Source organism: Triturus cristatus, chromosome 6 (assembly GCF_964204655.1).
Source record: "Triturus cristatus chromosome 6, aTriCri1.1, whole genome shotgun sequence".
Classification (NCBI taxonomy): domain Eukaryota; kingdom Metazoa; phylum Chordata; class Amphibia; order Caudata; family Salamandridae; genus Triturus; species Triturus cristatus.
The window spans coordinates 720,073,405-720,095,382 of record NC_140589.1 but is presented as its reverse complement, the minus strand read 5'-3'; the positions used below and the strand labels follow the sequence as shown (position 1 = coordinate 720,095,382).

At 44.7% G+C, this 21,978-nt stretch overlaps 1 protein-coding gene across 2 annotated transcripts in view; it reads right to left on the bottom strand.

The window, feature by feature from the left end:
• PDSS2 (decaprenyl diphosphate synthase subunit 2) overlaps positions 1-21,978 on the bottom strand; it is a 675,726-nt gene that overhangs the window by 96,518 nt on the left and 557,230 nt on the right. For both annotated transcript variants that reach the window (XM_085611218.1, XM_085611219.1), the window contains one exon: positions 10,776-10,949. In XM_085611218.1, the coding sequence (XP_085467344.1) occupies positions 10,776-10,949 (174 nt within the window). The remainder of the gene's footprint in view (positions 1-10,775; positions 10,950-21,978) is intronic.

Genomic DNA, 21,978 nt, shown 5'->3' with positions numbered 1-21,978 from the left:
CATGACAATGCCCCCACCTCACCTCCTCCAGAGAAATGTCAGTTTTTCTGCCCACTAAAAACCAGGGTTTTTATTTTTTATAATGTAGGGGTGGGGGCTGCCCAGAAAGGGCAGGATAATGCCCCACCCCAAAAACAATTACCACAGTCTTTCTGCCCCTCGCCGGAGGCATATTGTGGCAATAGCCCCTTATCTGCCCCCCCCGGGGGGGCAGAAAGCCCACTAAGCCTCAGGATTTATTTACTTTTTAAATTCAGGGGTGATGTCAGTCCAGAATGGGCATGCCAATGTCCACATCCCCCCAAAAAATGCCACAGTCTTTTTGCCCCCCCCCCCTGGAGTGGATGGAGGCAGTGGCCCTTGATCTGCCCCCGGGGGGGCAGAAAGCCCAATAGGCGCCAGCGATTACGCTGGCTTTTTTTATGCGTGGGGTGGAGGCTGCCCAGAATGGACATACCAATGACCACACCACCAAAAAAATAGCCGCAGTCATTCTGCCCCCCTTGGTGGCATCATAGTGCAGCCCTCCACCCCCCTGATTTCCCCCCAGGGCGGCAGAAAGCCCACTAGGCAGAGAGTTGTTTTTTGCAATGTGTCTACCTGTGGATTTTGGTCCCTAGCACAGCCGGCACATAGGGAAACCTAGCAAACCTGTACATTTTTGAAAACTAGACACCAAGGGGAATCCAGGATGGGGTGACTTGTGTTACCCAGAATCCCTTGCAAACCTCAAACTTAGTTAAAAAAACACTTTTTCCTCACAATTCTGTGATGGAAAGTTCTGGGATCTGCGTGGTTCCACAAAATTCCACCCACCCCGCATTACCTAAAGTCTTCCGAGAAAAATGGTACCTCACTTGTGTGGGTAGGCCTTGTGCCTGTGACAGGAAACGGCCCAAAACACAACGTGGACACACCACATTTTCATAGTTAAAATTGACCCTTTTTTTGCAAAGTGCCTAGCTGTCGATTTTGAACCCTAGCTCTGCCAGCACATAGGGAAACCTATAAAACCTATACAGTTTTTAAAACTAGATACCCAGGGGAATCCAGGATGGGGAGACTTGTCTGGCTCTCACCAGGTTCTGTTACCCAGAATCCCTTGCAAACCTGAAAATCTGTCAAAAAACCAACATTTTCCTCACATTTCTGTGGTGGAAAGTTTTGGAATCTGCGTGGATCCACAAAATTCCATCAGGCCACATTCCCCAAAGTCTTCCAAGAAAAATAGTACCTCACTTGTGTGGGTGGGTCAAGTACCCGCGACAGGCAAGGACTCAAAACCTATTGAGGCGACATTAAAATTACCGATCACAAAACACCTGGTTTTGCAAGGGGGGGGGGGTGGTCCCATGAGTTTTTGGCCCCGGGCTTGACGGCCATCTAGGGAAACTGACCAAACCCACACATTTCCGAAAACTAGACACCCTGGAGAGTCCAGCAAGGTATGGCTTGCGTGGGTCTCACAACATTTACCTACCGAGAATGCCCTGCAAACCTCAAATTTAGATGAAAAAAAACCTATTTTCTCAAATTTCGGTGTGGGAAAGTATTGGAATCTGCGTGGATGGTACCTCACTCGCGTGGGTGGGTCAAGTACCAGCGACAGGCAAGGGCCCGAAACCTATTGAGGCGACATCAAAATTACTATCACAAAACAACCTGGTTTTGCAAGGGGGTCCCATGAGTTTTTAGCCCCAGGCTCGGCGGCCACCTACGGGAAACCTACCAAACCCACACATTTCTGAAAACTACACACCCGGGGAAGTCTAGCAAGGTATGGCTTGCATGGGTTCCCCAACATTTCCCTACCCAGAATCCCCTGCAAACCTCACATTTTGTTGAAAAAATCAATTTTTTCTCACATTTCTGTATGGGAAAGTTGTAGGATCACGGGGCTGAAACTAATTTCCTACCACCCAGCGTTCCCCCAGGTCGCCCGATAAAAATTGTACCTCACTTGTGTGGGTAGGCATAGTGGCTGCAACAGGAAATGGGCCAAATCGTACTGTGGAGACTTCAAAATTACCTATAACAAAACTACCTCGTTTGGGGGGGGGGGGGGCACCTGGGGTTTTGGCCCCGGGCTCGCCGCCATCTAGGGAAACCTACAAAACCCACACATTTCTGAAAACTAGATACCCTGGGGAGTCCAATGAGGTCGGCTTGCATGGATACCCCAACGTTTCCCTACCCAGAATCCTCTGCAAACCTCAAATTTATCTGAAAAAAACACATTTTCCACATATGTTTGCGTGGAATCACCGTGGCGGCACAAATGTCCTATCCCACAGCGTTCTCCTTAGTGTCCCGAGTAAAATGATACTTCACTTGTGTGGGTGTCAAATGCAGAATTGGCTAAAAACTTATTTTTAAAAAAATGTAGTGCTTAGAATTCTCGGTGCTATTCCCTTATTCCATATGTTTTCGGCTCTTTGCAGTAATAGGCCGTTGCCCCACACACACAAGTGAGGTATCATTTTATTCAGGAGACTGCGGGGAACACTGTGGGGTAGGACATTTATGCCAGCACAGTGACTCCACCCACAAATATGTGGATTTTTTTTTTTTAGCTAAATTTTAGGTTTGCAGGGCATTCTGGGCAGGAAAACGTTGGGGGATCCACGCAAGCCATACCTTGCTGGACTCCCCTGGTGTCTAGTTTTCAGAAATGTGTGGGTTTTGTAGTTTTCCAAGATGGCTATTGAGCCCGGGGCCAAAAAACCAGGTGACCCCTCTTGCAAAACCAGGTTGTTTTGCGATAGGCCATTTTGATGTCTCCTCAATACGTTTTGGGCCCTTGCCTGTCGCAGGTACTTGACCCACCCACGCGAGTGAGGTATAATTTTCATGGGGAGACCTGGGGAACACTGGGTGGTAGGATGTTTGTGGGTCCACGTAGATTCCAGAACTTTCCCACACAGACATTTGAGAAAAATTAGATTTTTTCAGCTAAGTTTGAGGTTTGCAGGAGATTCTGGGTAGGAAAACGTTGGGGGACCCACACAAGCCATACCTCCCTGGACTCCCCTGGGTCTCTAGTTTTCAGAAATGGGTGGGAGGTTTCACTTGATGGCTGCTGACTTGGGACCAAAAACTCAGATGCCCCCTATGTATCCGAAAATTACCTGGTTTTGCAAGGGGGGGGTGTCCCATGAGCTTTTGGCCCTGGGCTCGGCAGCCATCTAGAGAAACCTACCAAACCCACACATTTCTGAAAACTAAAGACCCAGGGGAGTCCAGGGAAGTATGGCTTGCGTGGGGTCCCCCAATGTTTTCCTACCCAGTATCCCCTGCAAACCTCAAATTTTGATGAAAGAAATCACTTTTTTCTCAAATTTCTGTGTGGGAAAGTTCTGGAATCTACGTGGATCCACAAATTTCCTACCACACAGCATTCCCCCAGGTCTCCCGATAAAAATAATACCTCACTCGCGTGGGTGGGTCAAGTACCCACGACAGGCAAGGGCCCAAAATGTGTTGAGGAGACATCAAAATGTCCTATCACAAAATAACCTGGTTTGTCAAGGGGGGTCACCTGGGTTTTTGGCCCTGGGCTCGGTGGCCATCTTGGAAAACTACCAAACCCACACATTTCTGAAAACTAGACACCTGGCAGAGTTCAGAGAGGTATGGCTTGCGTGGGTCCCCCAACGTTTTCCTACCCAGAATCCCCTGCAAACCTCAAATTTAGCTGAAAAAAATCACTTTTTTCTTAAATTTCTGTGTGGGAAAGTTCTGGAATCTACGTGGATCCACAAATTTCCTACTACCCAACATTCTCCCAGGTCTCCCGATAAAAATGATCTCACTCGTGTAGGTGGGTCAAGTACCCGCGACAGGCAAGGGCCCAAAACTTATTGAGGAGACATCAAAATGACCTATCACAAAACAATCTGGTTTTGCAAGTGCGGTCACCTAGGTTTTTGGCACCGGGCTCGGTGGCCATCTTGGAAAACTACTAAACCCACAGAGTTCTGAAAACTAGACACCCGGGGGAGTTCAGCAAGGTATGGCTTGCGTGGGTCCCCAAAAGTTTTCCCACCCAGAAAGCCCTGCAAACCTCAAATTTAGATGAAAAAAACACATTTTCCACATATTTTTGTGTGGACTAACCGTGCCGGCACAAATGTCCTACCCCACAGCGTTCCCCTCGGTCTCCCGAGTAAAATGATATTTCACTTGTGTGGGTGGGGCAAGGTCCTGTGACTGGGAAGAGCCCCAAAAATAGGGAATAAGGGTATAGCACCAAGAATTCTAAGCGTTACCTTATTTTAAAAATACGTTTTTAGCCAATTCTGCATTGTACACCCACACAAGTGAGGTATCGTTTTACTCGGGACACTAAGGAGAACGCTGTGGGGTAGGACATTTGTACTGCCATGGTGATTCCACACAAAAATATGTGGAAAATGTGTTTTTTCAGCTGAATTTGTGGTTTGCAGGTGAATTCTGGGTAGGGAAACGTTGGGGATCCACGCAAGCCATACCTCATTGAACTCCCCAGGGTGTCTAGTTTTCAGAAATGTGTGGGTTTGGTAGGTTTCCCTAGATGGCTGCCGAGCCCCGGGCCAAAAACTCATGGGACCCTCATTGCAAAACCAGGTTGGTTTGTGATAGGTAATTTGGATGTCGCCCCAATAGGTTTTGGGCCCTTGCCTGTCGCAGGTCCTTGACCCACCCACGCGAGTGAGGTACCATTTTTATCGGGAGACTTTGGGGAACGCGGGGTGGGTGGAATTTTGTGGATCCATGCAGATTCCAGAACTTTCCACCACAGAAATGTGAGGAAAATGTGTTTTCTTTTACAATTGTTTAGGTTTGCATGGGATTCTGGGTAACTGAACCTGGTGGGAGCCAATCAAGCCACCCTATTCTGGATTTCCCTGCGAGTCTAGTTTAAAAAAAATATATAGGTGTGCAAAAACTAAATCTAGGCACTTTGCAAAAAAAGGGTCATTTTTCACTGTGAAAATGTGGTGTGTCTACGTTGCGTTTTGCACCATTTCCTGTCGCGGGCACGAGGCCTACCCACACAAGTGAGTTACCGTTTTTCTCTGAAGACTTTGGGGAACGCTGGGAGAGGGTGGAATTTTGTGGATTCATGCAGATTCCAGAGCTTTCCAATACAGAACTGTGAGGAAAATGTATTTTTATTTTTACAATGTTTTAGGTTTGCAAGGGATTCTGGGTAACAGAACCAGGTGAGAGCCAGTCAAGTCACCCCATCCTTGACTCCCTTGGGTGTCTAGTTTTAAAAAATGTATAGGTGTGCTACGTTTCCCTAGGTGCCGGCAGAGCTAGGGTTAAAAAAATACAGCTAGGCACTTTGCAAAAAAAGGGTAATTTTTCACTGTGAAAATGTGGTGTGTGTCCACGTTGCATTTTGCGCCGTTTCCTGTCACGGGCACTAGGCCTACCCACACAAGTGAGGTACCATTTTTATCAGGAGACTTAGGGTAACACAGAATTGTAGAGCAACTGTTATTACCTATTGACTTTCAATGCATTTCTGCCTTCCAAATGAAAGACAATGTGTAAAAAATAAGTAATTTTGAAAAATGGCCTATAATTCTCATGCTAGTATGTATGGGTATTCCCAATTTCGGAAATGTGCAAATATCTACTGTTTCTAAACTCTATATTTTGTTCCCATTACAGAAATACATAGGTGTCTTTCATACGGATTTTTCCATGTATACATTTTCCCAGAATAATTGCTATAAACCCGGTACATAATAAAAAACCATTGCAAGTCGCTGCTCAGTTATTGGCTCTTGGCTCGTCTGGTTCTTGGTGAACCCACAAGTCCTATATATCCCCTAAACCAGAAAGGTCCAGCGGATCTAACGGTATATTGCTTTCAAACAGCTGTCATAATTAGAAGAAGTTACAGTGAAAATGTTGATACAAATGGCTGTTTTTTCAACTAATTTTCAATTTCTCCTATATTCAATGGTTAGTTTCTATAAAGAAACCTTGAAGGATCTACACAAATGACCCCTTGCTAAATTCAGAAATGTGTCTACTTTTCTAAAATGTATAGCTTTCCAGGATCCAATATTGCTTTCATACCCATTTCTACCATTAATTGGAAAGAGGTTGAAAGCACAAAAAATAGCAAAAATAGGCTATGTCCCAGAAAAATGCCAAAACTGTGTAAAATATTTTGCTTTTCTGACAAAAGTCTGCTTGTCCCTGAAAGCTGGGAAGATGGTGATTTCAGCATCAGAACCCCTTTTTTGATACCGTTTGCAGGGGAAAAAAACAGACGCTTTCATCTGTAGCCCTTTTTTCCCATTTTTCCAACAAAATCCAAAATGTAGCTGTATTTTGGCTAATTTCTGGATCCCCACCCAGGGGAATCCACAAACCCCGGGTACCTTTAGAATCCCCATGATGTTGGAAAAAAAGAAGCAAATTTGGCATGGATACCTTATGTGGTCAAAATGTTACAGGGGCCTAAGCGAGAACTACCCCAAATAGCCAACAAAAGGCTTAGCACAGGGGGTGGGGGAAAGGCCTAGCAGCGAAGGGGTTAATCATAGACCTGCATCGTAAAGCATTTTTATTTTATTGATATTTTAACATATTTATGTGGTAGTTATTGTATATTGCGCACAAATGGCATTTTGCAAAGAAAATTATGTAAATGATAATCTTGCTTTTTTACTGTTAGGTTCATGGGGGATCATCCCCGAAATAAACTTGATTGATTACCAACCCTCATCCCACTAAGTATTTGTGATAAATTTGGAAAGGGGTTCTTATAGACCCAAATACAACTGTTAGTTGAGTGAAGGTCCATACATATTCTGATCTTGTTCCAGCATTGGAAGCAGATCACGGGGTCAACCATTTGGAGGTTGTTACGGGACCGAGTATTCCTTTTACTTAAAGCGTATTAAGTGCCTTTTGAAATAGTTCTCACATCAAGTATTAACTGGATTTAACTGTGTGTTTTCTCATCTTAATCTGGAATGTAAACTTTACGAAATTAGGCACTTGGAGAGGGAAGGAGTAAGCAACACAGAGGAAGCAAATGATGGGGAAGAACAACGAGTAAAGAAGCGCACAGCTGAGAGAGTAACATACAGAGCAGGTGGTAGAGAAGCACATGGTCTAGAGAGGAACAAGTACGCTGGAGGGAGAGAAGCACACAGCAGAGAAACAACAATGTGAAACACTGGGGAGAGAAGCACAACCGCAAGAGATTAACACAGGGAGCAGAAAACTGAGAAGCAGATGGGTGAGGCAGGAATACAAGTGCTGGGGGGAGAAAAAGTACGCAGGCAATAAAGAGTAACATGGAGTCCGGTGGAGAAAATCATATGGGCAATAAAGAGCAATATGGAGAACAGGCGGGTGAAGAGAAGCATAAAAGAGTGACAGCTAGAAAACACATGCATTAGCATGGAGTGCTTACATTAGAATAAAACTCGTTTGCTGGAAGTCAGCAGTGAAAGGTATAAAAGGCAGCCCATTAGAGATAGTAAAGAGGTACTATTCGAGGGGAGGGACAAACACAAGATTGACAAACAGCAACACAGAAAGCCATTAGATAAGGAGCAAACAAATGAGAGTGACAAAGCCAAACCAATGGTAAGCAATGGGCTTGTTCTACCTACAGGTAAGCTCTCAATAAGCCCACAAGAGGTCTTTTGAAACCAGACTGCTGAACTGACTGGAATACTCGACCTAAATATGTGCATATATTCCCTCACTTGCTCTCTATGGCAGCACAAAACCGAGTAAGAGACAGACTGTGGTAAGCCAACCTTCCGCGCCGAGCAAACAACCCTGCACAGGAATATCAAGGTCCCTGGATACCGGAGAGCAAAGCATACGTCGCCGCCTACAATATGCCCCCACTAAGTCCTAGCCAGATGCCAAAAACTCGTATGGGCGTAAGAAAGTGTTCATACTCCTTAAAATCGAACAACGTTATTATCATGTTGTGCTAGGCAAGCGGGGAAGGTTAGTTCCTACTTATCAAAACTACGGCTAGAGACTGTAGTTTTAGAAGCACTGGGCGGATTGGAGCCTACCCCTTGGCACACAATGGACGTGTTACAGTGCCCGCCCTCCTCCTTACCATCCATGCTGTGCTGGAGTGCACACTTGTACTTGCAGTCTTCAGCTCGTACGTTGGTTCTCCTTCGGAAATGCACAAGTCCTCCCCCTACGCCTCTTCAAACACGGAACTATCTCACAAATGTTTGCGTTACAACATATTTTAGTCAAACAAATGGAAGACTTTGCCCTGAGTGCAAAAGCGAGACCCCCAAACTATGTCCAATCGGTGATCTTCCTCGCTGTCCAGTTACCAGAGACAGTAAGGTCCGAACGACACCCCAATGTCTGCCAGTAGTTCCTCCATCTTCAACTCCGCACAACAGGAACCAGTCCAAGGTCTGCAGCATGCATCTATCCACGGGGGAAGAGGATCTTATCGGACCCCCGAGAGCCTGGGTAAGACTCCGCTTCTTGGAGCATTTGTCCCTCTGCGGGAAGTCAGGCAGGAAGGAAAGTGCTCATCCCTGGGCAGCAACGCCACAGGCTATCGACAAACGGCAAAGTAGGTCGGTCCTGGCGTGGACAAGGTCCCCCCGCTGCCTTTATGCCTGGCACTCACTTGGCAGAGACAGACAGGCAACCAAACTAAGCCATGGCCGGTCACGGCTTCTCGGATTCTGGAACCAGGTGACAGTCCCTTCAACTGAAGCTGCAGGGTTCAAAAACACACACTGCCACGGATGGGCAGTCTGCTCGCTCTAGGCCAGGCCCAAAGTGTACTAAGCCAGCCGCAGGGATGCCTCCCTCCATGGGCAGGACAGGTTCGAGCACGTGATGGGATGACAGAAAAACAGGGAAAAAAAGCTCTCTGGAAACCATTGTCTGCTGTGTAACATGGCAACGCGGATAGTTACTATTTATAAGCTATCACAACAGCTAACCCCACTAAACAAATCCTGACTGAGCAGGAGAGAGTTACACTTTAAAAAAATAAATAAATAAACCATGCGCGGTGTCCGTGAAGCGGGCGCCGTGCTCAGTGTTAAAGTTTAAAAAAATAAAATAAATACCGAGCGCGTGTCCCGTCGCGCTAAATAAATAAAACGAGCGCGATGCTGTGAAATGTAAGAAGTCACATACCGGAAAATGCAGGGTAGCTGCCTTTGTCCCGAACAGTGTCTGTATAAAATAGTACTGAACCAACATACAAATCCCACCATGTCACGCCGCAAGTGCACAATCAAGTCCGGATGGGCGAGCCAAAAAGGAGACAGGGAGGAAACAAACAAGTCTCACTTAAAATAGAAAGCGAGTGTTTAGCATAAAGTGTGAAGCGCGCCAATAAAAAGCATGGGCGGAGCTTCCATTCCACTTCCGAAATAGCCTCGATTACAATAGATCTTGCAGAGCGAGCAGCGCATGCGCTGCAACGCAAGGCGAGACCTAAAAAGTGGTGGGTGGAGTACTTGAATCAATCTGAGCACTGGTAATTACTCTTAGTTGCGACTAATTCGAGTACTGCATCCATCACTTTTTTCTCAGTGGAAAAACCTCTGTGACTCAATTGATAAGGCTGTTAATGGAAGTGCAATGTTGAGGAGAACAGCATTCCATAAAAAATTGAGTGGGAAATTGAAAAAGACTATATGAGCAGTGAATGCATTGCCTGCTAAGATTGTGAAAATGATTCAATTGGCACTAATGCTAAACAAAGATTTTTCAGATGATAAATGTTCACCTGTGCACTTGCAGCTGAAACATCCTAATATAATGGACTGTGATGCTTTGGCCAAGGCAGCGGATTCGCTGAGAATCCCGTCCATCCCCAACTATTGATAAAGGTACTGAGCACTTGAATAGATCACATGGGAAAGGAGGAGAAAATGGGGGAGAAGAAAAGAAGACACAATATTGCTTGCAGTGGTATGAGGTCGTCAGTAAGACCCGGTCTGAAATGGCATGTTAGTAGATCGGTACGATGACCGACTGTGAGGCAGGAGGTGAAGTGAGTTCTGAATAAAGATGGTAAGTGTGAGAAAGTCAGAGACCATGCCATTCAATGTATAAAACATAAGACATTATTCACTATTGGGTGAGTATCTTACTGTGATCCAGAGTGGGAGAGGCGGGGACAACACCAGACACTAACCAGGATACCAGTGCTGAACTCCAGGGTGATAAGAAGCGTGGAACATTTCAAGCAGTAGTCACCAGATGGTAGACAAGCCAAAAAGCACAAGTGCAGAATATAACCAGTAAGGGGGAACTGTGAAGCAAAAAATACGGAAAGGTTCTGGGACACAGGGTTGGGTTGACAAACTAAGAAGGAGGAGAGAGCCAATACCACTATGAATAGTTGCCAATCAAGAAGCCAACAATGCAATAATGTTAATATGTTCTACCACCTTTGTCCTGGAAGTAGAATCCTAAGTTTGGAAGTTCCCACCCAGAGCTAGTTAGTGGTTTAGTGATGATATTGCCCTATTTTCCAGGGCACCCAGTGTATTTCTTGTCTTAATTGGGTGATTATGCTATTTACATGGGGGCGATGCTGCAATAATAATGGTATGGAAATGTCTAGCAGATATTTTGTTAAGCAAGTGACTATTTGACCCATTCCCAACCTGCTTCTGGACTGAAACACAAGAAAGCTACAACTGAAAAATAGGGATGAAATACAGCACTGGGCGCGTAGAAAAAATAGTACTTTGCATTTTAGCTATAAATGTAGCTTACTTAAATAGGTAAAATAAACATACCTTGTGACTCAATGACATATGCTCGCCATATCTATATGCCATAGTCTGTAACACTGAATCATGGTTGGCTAATTTCATCGCAGCCTTGCAACTCTTGGCCAGCAGTGCACCATGCGACAGGAAAATTTGCTCTTTCCAAGTTGATATTCCAATGTCGTCAGTAATATTGTTTTCCTGAAACATAAAAGTAAAATGGACATAGTTACATTGACAGTTGACACTTCTGCTCTTCCATCTTACTATAGACATTTCGTCCATATTGCAAGAGAGGCAGACTTTTTGGATTGGCCAAGGTGGTTGCTACACAGGGGTAAAAATTAACTAAATATATGTAGTAAAATGCTCAAGGCATCAAGACTCTCCTATGGCCTCATACATAATGCGTTCTGCGTATTTTGTAGTGGAAAAAGTTGGATTGTGGTCATAACATACAAAACCGGACTCGCAGACACTACAATTAGGGGTTTTGACATTAAAAGATCAATTTCCTAATGAAGAAAACGACAACCTATTCTCAGACTTTTCCACACAAGGAAGTATCCACCATACGAGTCAAAATGGGAGGAAATGGGTTTCACAGGTGAGGTTCGGGAATACACACACACATAATATCAGAACTTTTTGAGTATTTACAAAAGTTCAAATATCACGAACCATAATGCAAGCACACAGATAATTACTGCTGCAAAAGGCAGAAGTGTGCAGCCAGGGTGGAAAAGGGAATACCCTGGTATGTCATGTAGAAGAAGGTAGTTCCCCACACGGGAAATAATTTCCCTCCTAAAAACCCCCAGAGAAGAGAAGACAAGGTGATTGTGCAGATGAACATTCACGCTACCGTCACTTAAGCAGATTTCCCCCCCTTGTGCCCACTCAACAGGAGGCTTCCAACTTTTAAATAAATATCTATGAATTGTCTGTGAATTTTGAATCCTCTTCAGATTGTTCGTGCAGGTGTTCAACGGGATAACAGGATACGTTTCTAAAGTTTTTTAGTGAGGATTCACAAATTGGGTGCACAAAAAAAGCCTCTTATGGTCTTATATTACCAGTTTCTAATTCATAGCATCAGGATCTGTGGACATTTATTAATATTCACGCTCTTAGATGGAACTTAGAACCACAGAAAACCCGCAAATACGGCAACATTCCTGGACGACCAACAAAGTTGTAACTATATGGATATTCACAACCACTTTCACTCCCAGCCTTTACAGGATACGTTTCTAAAGTTTTTTAGTGAGGATTCACAAATTGGGTGCAAAAAAAAAGCCTCTTATGGTCTTATATTCCCAGTTTCTAATTCATAGCATCAGGATCTGTGGACATTTATTAATATTCACGCTCTTAGATGGAACTTAGAACCACAGAAAACCCGCAAATACGGCAACATTCCTGGACGACCAACAAAGTTGTATCTATATGGATATTCACAACCACTTTCACTCCCAGCCTTTAAATACACCTACTTGTGCTTCGAAAGGAAGGCTGGGGTAAGCGTATCTGCAGGATAGGAGAAGTATGCACAGCCCCCATCCCCTTATTTCATAAGGATGTCCAGAAAGAGATTTCTCCGAAGGAAAAATAATTTCACGTGAACAAAACAATATTTTGCACCTCGGAGCTTAATCTTGCCATGGGTATTCATGAAGTCTGTATTTTTTATTTATTGAATGTTTTATACAGCGCAAACATGACCCAAGGGTATCAGAGCACTTAACAAGTGCATAATGTTAAAGAAAAAACAAAGTTACAACAAAAGGCAATAAACAATAAAACAAATCATGGGGTACAGAAAAATAGGAGTAAAACAGGGTCAATGCAGAGTACTTGAGTTAGACAATGTTACTTTGAGGACGTTATAGGAAAAATAGTAAAACATATGTACAATAAATGATAGATCTCAGCTAGTAAGGACTTGCTGTAATGCAGAGTTCAGGCACATAGTTGTCCTGATAGAGCTAGTTGGAGAAAGCAGAGTCATAGCTAATGGAAATAATAGGAAAGCACTGGGTGGCAGCGTCGGTTGCAGTGTGTTAAGGATTGACTTAAGCCGACAGCTTAGGGTATGAATTTGGTCATAAGGAAGATCTTAGCTTCCTTCTTGAAGGCAGAAGTAGAGCTCATTCTTCTGAATCGAGGGGGAAGCGAGTTCTAGATTCTAGGGGCAGCTCCTGAGAAGGCTGTCATAGGTTGTCTTCTTCTGGAATAAGGGTGGTTTCAGGACTAGATCCCTGGCACTCCGCGAGGGTCTTCATCCCCCCCGAGATCTTGATTTTTCTAGCAAGATACATTGGGGTTTTGTGGTGGATGACTTTGTGGGTAATACAAGCCAGTTTAAGTTGAATTCTGGCTTCGAATGGAAGCCAGTTCAAAGCCTCAGATGTGGAAAGATGTGGTCAACTTTCTTTGATCCTGTAAGGAGTCTTGCTGTAGCATTGAGGCAAGTTATTAAGGGAGCGGTGGAGATCTTGGGTAAGGCTGAAAGTGTAGTGCAACCATACTCGATCCTAGAAAGGACTGAGGATTGTACTGCCATTTTAAGGTCAGTAGATGAAATGAATGGTTTCAATTTCCTGAGATAGCTAAAGTGAAAGCGGGAGCTTTTGGCCATCAAGTTGATGTGAGATTGCATGTTTAAGTTCTTGTCAAGAGTAATACCCATGGATTTGGAGCAGTCAACCAGGACAGAAGTACAGTTTAGAGCAGTGATCGGCTTGGTCCATTTTTTAACATCTGTGGAGCTATTGGGCGGAGAAATCAAGAGGAATTCTGTGTTTTGCTGTCTGTTGAACAATTGACAGGACTATTCCTCATCAAGAGAACACATTTCTAGGAGAAGTAATGTAATGTTAGGGTTTTTCCGTCGAAAATCTATTAAAATCATAAATGTAAACTTATAATAAGGAGAATTTTGATTTTTGTAATTTAATAAACCTGGCTGATGAGCCCTAATCAGGGTGACAACTGTTCTGGGTTGCTTGTGTTCTGGTTCAGGGAGGACCTGGCCTGGCACTTTGAGCTGGATTGTTATTTATGCGGCATGGCAAATAATGATTTGGCAAACTGAGATGGCATGGAGTTCAAAATAACAAGTACTGGAATGCACCAGAGGTTTGAAATAATTCAAGCATTCCATCCCTCATATTTTGTACACCTTGGTGTATCTTTGTAAGGTATGCACATAGTGCCCGTCCATGCCCATTGTCTTTCCACGAGCAAATAGCTCATTCTTGCAACAAGACATCCATGCACTTTGATTTGAGTTTAGAAAACGCTGTTTTACTGCTGCCTCTGTCCGAAGGCTAAGTTGAAAAAGCCCTTTTCTGCTTTAAGGTGGTACAGTCCCATATTAGTTTCCAGAACAATGAAGATTAAGAAGAAACACAGTGTTGAGGAAAATAGGTATTTAATTAATCAAATGATTTTTTATGATTAGCAAAAAACAAACGATTCCTACTTACCAGAACAGTCACAAATGGTGTGATGAAAGAAATGGAACCTCAGAATAGATCCCGTTTTCAATCGCATTCTAGACACAATATTAATCCTTGTAGCGACAAATGTACTAAGCTCCCTGTTCATAAATCGATTTTCCATAAATGTCACAGCACTGCCCGTCACTGTTTGTTGGGGGAGTGCGGGATGATCTGTCATGTGCATATGTCAATATACATTATGCTAATGCTCACTGGAAAGCATCACATGAACAATACAAACACTATAAGCATCGAACTGTGGCAATTCCTAAAGGACCTAAAAGAAAGACATAAATTCACGAATTGTAGGGCGCAACCTATGATTTGCTTCACAATTCTGACTTTGTGGGGTTTTAGAAAAAATAGGGATGGACATCTGCATAAATCACAGATTTCCAGGTACATGCCTAAAATTAAACCTTTAGATTGCAGACACGTTCTGCTAAACAAGTTTCTTTTTCTTTTCTTTTTCACATGCAAAGGGCAACATTTTCCAAGGTGGAAAAACATCTTACCTTACAAACCCATGAAATATGGAAGGCAGTGAAAGCGTGCCCTACTCACTCAATGTACACACTCTCAGGCCTGCCAGCTTGGAAGAAAATCTCTCCATGTAAGAGACGGGCGCTTCTGAAGAGGTGAGGATATGTAGAGGTGGTGTGGCTTTGTGCTGAACACTATCTGATGGCCACTCTACCATCATACAGATGTCCTGGGGAGGTTGTATGAAAGTTTTCAATTAATTAAAAAATAATGTTTATTTATGTGTGTTTTTTTTTTTAGCATAAACAGGCCGCAAATGTAGTTTACCAGGCCTTTGCCTATTTGCACTAACATCCATTATAAAGTTGCTGATAAAAATTAGTTTTTTTAAATTGCAGGAACAAGATTTGCACGTGCATGTTTCTCTTCTGTAGTTTTCTTTTTCATGAAATATTCAAAATGGGATTAATTTTATGGTGTTGTTTTCTTGTACGGAATAAATTGTACTTACCTGAGTGCCTTAGGAGGAGGAGGGAGGTGGATCTTTGCAATTGACAGCTTACATATAGTAAAATATCTCTTATCAAGCTGCTAGCCATGTTTCCACATAGGTTGCAATATTAACACTCCCACGTTGCCACTGTCTTGCTTTGATCTAACCATTCTCAACAAGTCAATATTCTGGTCTTCTCTCATCGCTGTATGACATTAGCGCCATGATACTCCTTGCGGAGTGATAGTTGCGCTTTAGAAGTACAATCTCAAATCAAATCAAATCAAACGTTAAAAACCCTGGAATATGTTAATCAAATACTAGATAGAGGGGATTCCGGTCTCTTTGTACTCTTAGATCTTACAGTAGCCTTCAATGCTGTGGATGACAGGCAGTAATTGTCAGATGTCAAGCACCATGTGGGTCACTAAGGAATGGTGCTAAACTGGTTTGGTTCCTTTCTCTTAAACCACCCTTAAATGGTAAAGGTTGGCTACCACACCTCATCCTCATTCACTGTATCATGCAGTGTACCTTATGGCTCTATACTGGCTTATTTGCTATCCAATCTATCCCTTAAGCCACTGGTTTCTACGTGTGAGGGTACGGGAGTTGCTCTTTATCAGTAAACAAATACCCAGGTTTACATTAAAACGTCCTCAATACAGGATGGAGCAAGACCTCTGACCTTCTGACCAGAATCCCGCTCATTCTTCCTGGTCCTTGTTACCAGTATTGTGCCCTCACAGTCCCTGCCCAGTTCGTCAATTTTATTGTATTTTTGCCATCTGCTTGTCATTTAGTTTTTTGGTATTGTGTACCGCTGTGTATTTTTGTTCTTGTTTGCGGTTATTTTCTGGGCTCATAGTCCTTTGTCCCGTCGCCGTCAGACGGCCCCTCCCCCCTTGCCGATTCCCAACTCCCAGCTGCGTTTTCCCTCACCCATCCCCTATTTAATGGCAGCCGCTGCGTGCCAGAGGCAAGCCTGTCTGCTCCTGTCTGCGATCCAACTGCGACCAGCGCTAGAGACCCTGAATCTCCGACCATCCACCGCTATGACTCGGCCACCCTCCTCGAACTTAACCCCGGAAGAAACAACAACTGCCAGCTTTCCACACCAAACACGACCAGTTCTCCTACCGCAACTGCCGCCAAACCTTCGCCACAACCCCCGCCACCAACACCACCGTTGCCCTGAGATGCATCCTCCTCAACATACGCTCCATACACAGACACGGCGTAGAGATGTGGAACCTCCTGGACACCCTCTCACCCGACGTCGCCTTCTTTACAGAAACCTGGACCAACGCCTCCTCAGCCCCTGACATCGCCGTCACCATCCCAGACGGATACAAGATCCAGAGGAAGGACTGTCCCACCACCCGGGAGGAGGTCTCGATATTGTGCATAAAAACTCCCTCCGCCTCTCCACATCAAGCGACACCTTCTCCACCACTGAGCACCTGCACTTCCAGGTCCAGACCAGCCCCAACTCCACAATCCACTGCATCCTCGCCTACACACCTCCCACCCCCGGGCCCTCTTCGCCGACACCATCACCGACCTCATCACGCCCCACGCCATCACCTGCACGGACTACTGACTCACCAGAGATCTGAACTTCCACCTCGACAGCCCCAGCGACCCCAACACCACCGCCCTACTGGACAACGTCGCCAACATCGGACTAAAACAACTAGTCACCGCACCGACCCACAAGGCAGGACACACCCATCTTCGCAGGAGGAAACAACATCCACTTCAGCCACACCACGCAACCCCCTTGGACTGACCACCACTGCGTACACTTCCTCATCAACAAACCAAAGCAGCCCAAACCTGCTCTGCATCCTCCGCGAAGGAACTGGAGCAGAGTCACCGAGGAGCAATTCAACTCCACCCTCAACCGCGAATCCCGCTGCTGCAACTAACGCCAACCTCGCAGCCAGGGAAATTCATACATGGATCTCCAAGTGCGCAGACAAGCTCGCCCGCTACGCATCTCTGACAGACAGTGCCCCAGAAAAGCCACCTGGTTCACCACGACCTCTAAGAAGCCAGACGCACCTGTAAACGCCACGAAAAGAACTTGAGAAACAAGAGAGCGCCTGAAAACCACACCACCTACAAGAACGCCATGATGAAATACCACCAACGCATCAGAACCTCTAAAAGAACCTTCTTCCTCAACAAAATAATCTCCAACTCCAGCAATCCCAAGAAACTCTTCAGAGTAATCCAGGAACTCACCAAGCCCCCCAGTGAAGTCACGGACATCACCCCCTCTCAGGACCTCTGCGACAAGCTCGGATCCTACTTCCACCTGAAGATCAAAAACCTCTACGACAATTTCAACAAACAAACAACTGTCCACACAACCACCCGGCACTCCGATAACGCCAACCAGCCCACCATCTCCTCCTGGACACTGCTCACGACCAAAGAGACCACCTCGACCATGAAAAGCATCCACTCGGGAGCCCCCACAGACCCCTGCCCACCACACACCTACCACAGAGCCACCACCGCCATTGCACCAGAGTTACGATGCACCATCAATGCCACATTCGAGACTGGCATTATCCCTGATGACTGGAAATGCACAGAACCTGCTCAAGAAGCCCTCAGCATATTTCACAGACCTCAAGAACTACCGGCCCATCTCGCTTCTCCCTTTCGCTGCAAAAGTTGCTGAGAAGACAGTCAACACAGAACTAACAAAGTTCATTGAAGACAACTCCATCCTTGATCCTATCAATCCAGATTCCGCAGCAACCACAGGACTGAGACCGCCCTACTTGCCGGCACAGACGACATCTGAACCCTCCTCGACCAAGGCCACACCGCAGCCCTGGTCCTGCTCGACCTATCAGCAGCATTCAACACCGTCTGCCACCGCACACTGGTCGCCAGACTACACGACGCCGGCATACAAAGAACCGCCATCGACTGGATCCGCTCATTCCTCCCCGGCAGAAGCCAAAGGATCAGACTGACACCCTTCCTCTCCAAACCCACGGAAATCAACTGCGGAGTACCCAAAGGATCTTCGCTCAGTCCAACCCTTTTTAACATCTACATGACCCCCCCCTTGCCGCCATTCTCAACAACACAGCCTCAGCATAGTACCCTACGCAGACGACACCCAGCTCATCCTCTCCCTCACCAAGGACCCCACCACCACTAGACTCAACTTCCAGGAAAGAATGCAGGACGTTGTATCATGGATGAGCAACAGCTGCCTGAAGCTCAACTTGGAGAAGACGGAAGTCCTCGTACTCGGATCCACCCCATCAGCATGGGACAACACCTGGTGGCCCACTGCCCTTGGCAGCCCTCTGACCCCCAGAAACCACGCAAGAAATCTTGGCATTGTACTAGACTCCTCCCTCTCCATCAGCCGACAGGTCAATGCCATCGCGTCCGGCTGTTTCAACACCCTCCGCATCCTCCGCAAGACCTTCAAATGAATCTCCCCGAGTCAAGGAAAGCAGTCACCCACACACTCATAACCAGCAGAGTTGACTACAGAAACGCCCTCTACGCCGGCATCAACAGGTCTTTACTCTGCGAGCTCCAGACGATACAGAACACCACCACAAGACTCTTCCTCTGCATGCTTTGATACGAGTACATCAGCCAACACCTACGAAATCTCCACTGGCTCCCCGTCGAGAAGAGAGTCACTTTCAATATACTCACCCATGCCTACAAATGCCTCCACAACACCGGACCCCAATTCCTCGATAAGAGAATCACCTTCCATGTACCCAAGAGAAACGTCCGATCCGCCAAACTCGTCCTCACCTAAACACTATACATCCGCAGAGCCAGAACAGGGGGAAGAGCTTTCTCCTACATCACGGCCAAGACCTGGAACGAGCTTCCAATCGACATCAGACGCGCCCCCTCCCTGAACACCTTCAGGAAGGCGCTCAAGACCTGGCTTTCTGATTGAATGGAACTGCGGTCCCCCCCATCCCCCCAGCACCTTGAGACCTTCACGGGTGAGTAGTGCGCTTACAATTCCCTGATTGATTGATTGAGAACATGAGAACGCTACATTCAGTTATCATCAAGCTACAAGCATGGATGCCAAATATCTTGCGTAAACTAAAACCAAAATGTTTATTCTTTCTCAACAAAACTCAAAAACAATTACAACCCTGATCTACTCAAAGAGCTGACCACTGGAGCTTTTCTCCTTTTCACTCACCCATTGTGATCTCTTTGGAATTCACAATTGATTCTTCCCTTTCAAATGTACCACACACACTTACACAGTTGCCGAAGCAACAATCTTCCACCTTCACACCCTAAAGAATATTAACCTTCTCTTGACTCCTGAGTAAATAAAGTCTGCTATGCGCACACTGATTATGTCACAATTAGACTTTTTAAATGCAGTCCTGGTGGGTCTGTCACAATCATCAATCAATCCTCAAAAATTCATATTTCATGTTACGGCCAGACTCTATTCATCCTCCAGAAACTATGATCCTATTATCCCCATCATCTCTTTACATTAGATTTTAAATGAGGCCAGATGTTGAAGCTGGGTGTCTCACATACAAAGCACCTGCATCATAACACTCTTTCCTACCTCTGACTTGCTTAAACTTTCTGGAGGCAAAAGAGACTGGCATAGCAAAAATGCACTACTCATGGAAAGTACACATTTTGGAATCTCCCACAAACAACCCCGGTCATTCTCAGGAGCGGCTACTGCCTTCTGGAACTCATTACTGAGCTATTTAAGATTAAACCACAGTCTATTGTTTCTTTAAAAAACAATTAAAACTCACCTTTCAAAGTGTACAGTTGTTTAACTGTTTTACTTTTTTGTTTTATTTATGTTCAACAGAAGGATTCAATTTTTCCTTGTGAGTAATTATCCCCCTCTGAGGCACTCTTTTGGGTTGAATCAGTTATCCTTAAGATTGCTGCTCTATTAATTTAACAAGTAATCGATTGTTTTATTTCTATATCACACACATACTCCAGAGTCAAGGAGAAGTATATAAAACCATCGATCAAATAAATGAATATATGACAGCAATTGCATGAAACAGACCAGTTCCATGAGCAAATTCAAGAAATAGATATACGTACACACAATGTGGATTTCAGTCACTAATGAAGGTATCATTCATTTCCAAACTAGATCACACCAATTACACCCTACATTACCTCACCCATATTGATGATTCACTTAAATTCCCTTTAGTTCCAAAACCATTCAGCCATCATCTAATCTTAAACATAGTGAGAAATCTTCCATCTCTGCTGGCAACATTATTGTCCTTCACCTCATGTCTGCCTGTGGTGCATGAGCCATCAATCGAAGCTGAAATTTCACTGTGTCCACCCACCCCAGCACTGAAACTGAGTATTTTAGGTTTCCTTTGCAATCACTGATAGATGCAGTTGATTCGGGTCAGGGGGTGAACTGGAGGTTTTAAGTTGTTGCCAATGTTTATTTTTTTAATTTAAAACAAAGTAGGGTTATGGCTGCACCGATCTATGGATATTTGAGTAGATAGACCGGAAGGTTAAAGACAGGATTGTACATTTATGTTCACCCATATCTAGAGGTGACAACATTCCCCATTCGAGAAGAGCCGCTTTTAACGGGTGATCATAGTCCATCAGTGGTCCAACCGAATAGAACACGCACACGTTCCAATTAAGAAATAATTCAGACTTCTACTCTTTTCGGAAAGCCTAGAAAACCAGTCATTTCAATGCAGTGTAGTTAGGTTGATATTCTCCTTTTGTTTATTGCATACAAACTGCTTTAACAGATATCCCTTGTGATGCCTTGAGATGTACAGCTTAAGTCTCACCTATCTTCACCACTTACTTTAGCAAAGGGACGACCTGAGAAAATGGACCCGTAACAAAAACCTGTTTTATCAGGCCAAGTGTATATGGGGCCTCATTTACCGGGTTTAACCGCGTGATACTCCTTCAAAACGATGCAGATATATCGTCCGCTGTATTACATGCGCAGTAGGCTATAATGCTCTTATAATGCAGCAGACAGGACATGTGCCACATCTGTGACACAGTATCCCATCTCTGAAACTCTAAAGTAGTCCCTATGTTCCTACTGCACCTAAAAGAAATCCCCCACCCTGGACCACCATACATCTGTCCCAAGCCTTTTCATTTCCTAGCACTTTCCATAAATCGATTCAAATCTCTATGTAAAGAAGAATATCTTAGATTACCTTTACTTGCTTAGGAACAAACATATCCATGTGACCCATAATGTTATAATGAGGTTTTATCTTTAACAGAAATCAATGAAAGAAATTAAATAAAATTCCAGAATCAGATAGCAGCCTTCCTCCCGCCTGCATGCACCCGGGCTGCTGTGTTACAGAGCGAAGAAAATATGAGACTAATGAGGAATGTAACAATATCTTCGACACAGGTGACCCAGCATTGCATCGAAACGCACACAGTCCATCTGGCCTGTGTGCAGGGTCAGGGCGCAGGTAGGACCGGACTTGGCCGAACTGCTTCTGTTGAATAAACTGGCCATCTCTACGAAAGAAATGCTGTGATTTATATTTGTTTTCCTCCTCCAATTCTCAATCAATTTCACGTAAGGAAACAATTTAATAAGCATTTCCCACTCTCCAAAAAACAATTGGATCACTAGGTTATCAAAATGTAGCCAAAAATAACAAAGTAGCCTATATTTTATGCAAATAAAAAGCAAACCAAACAGCCAGTGGCA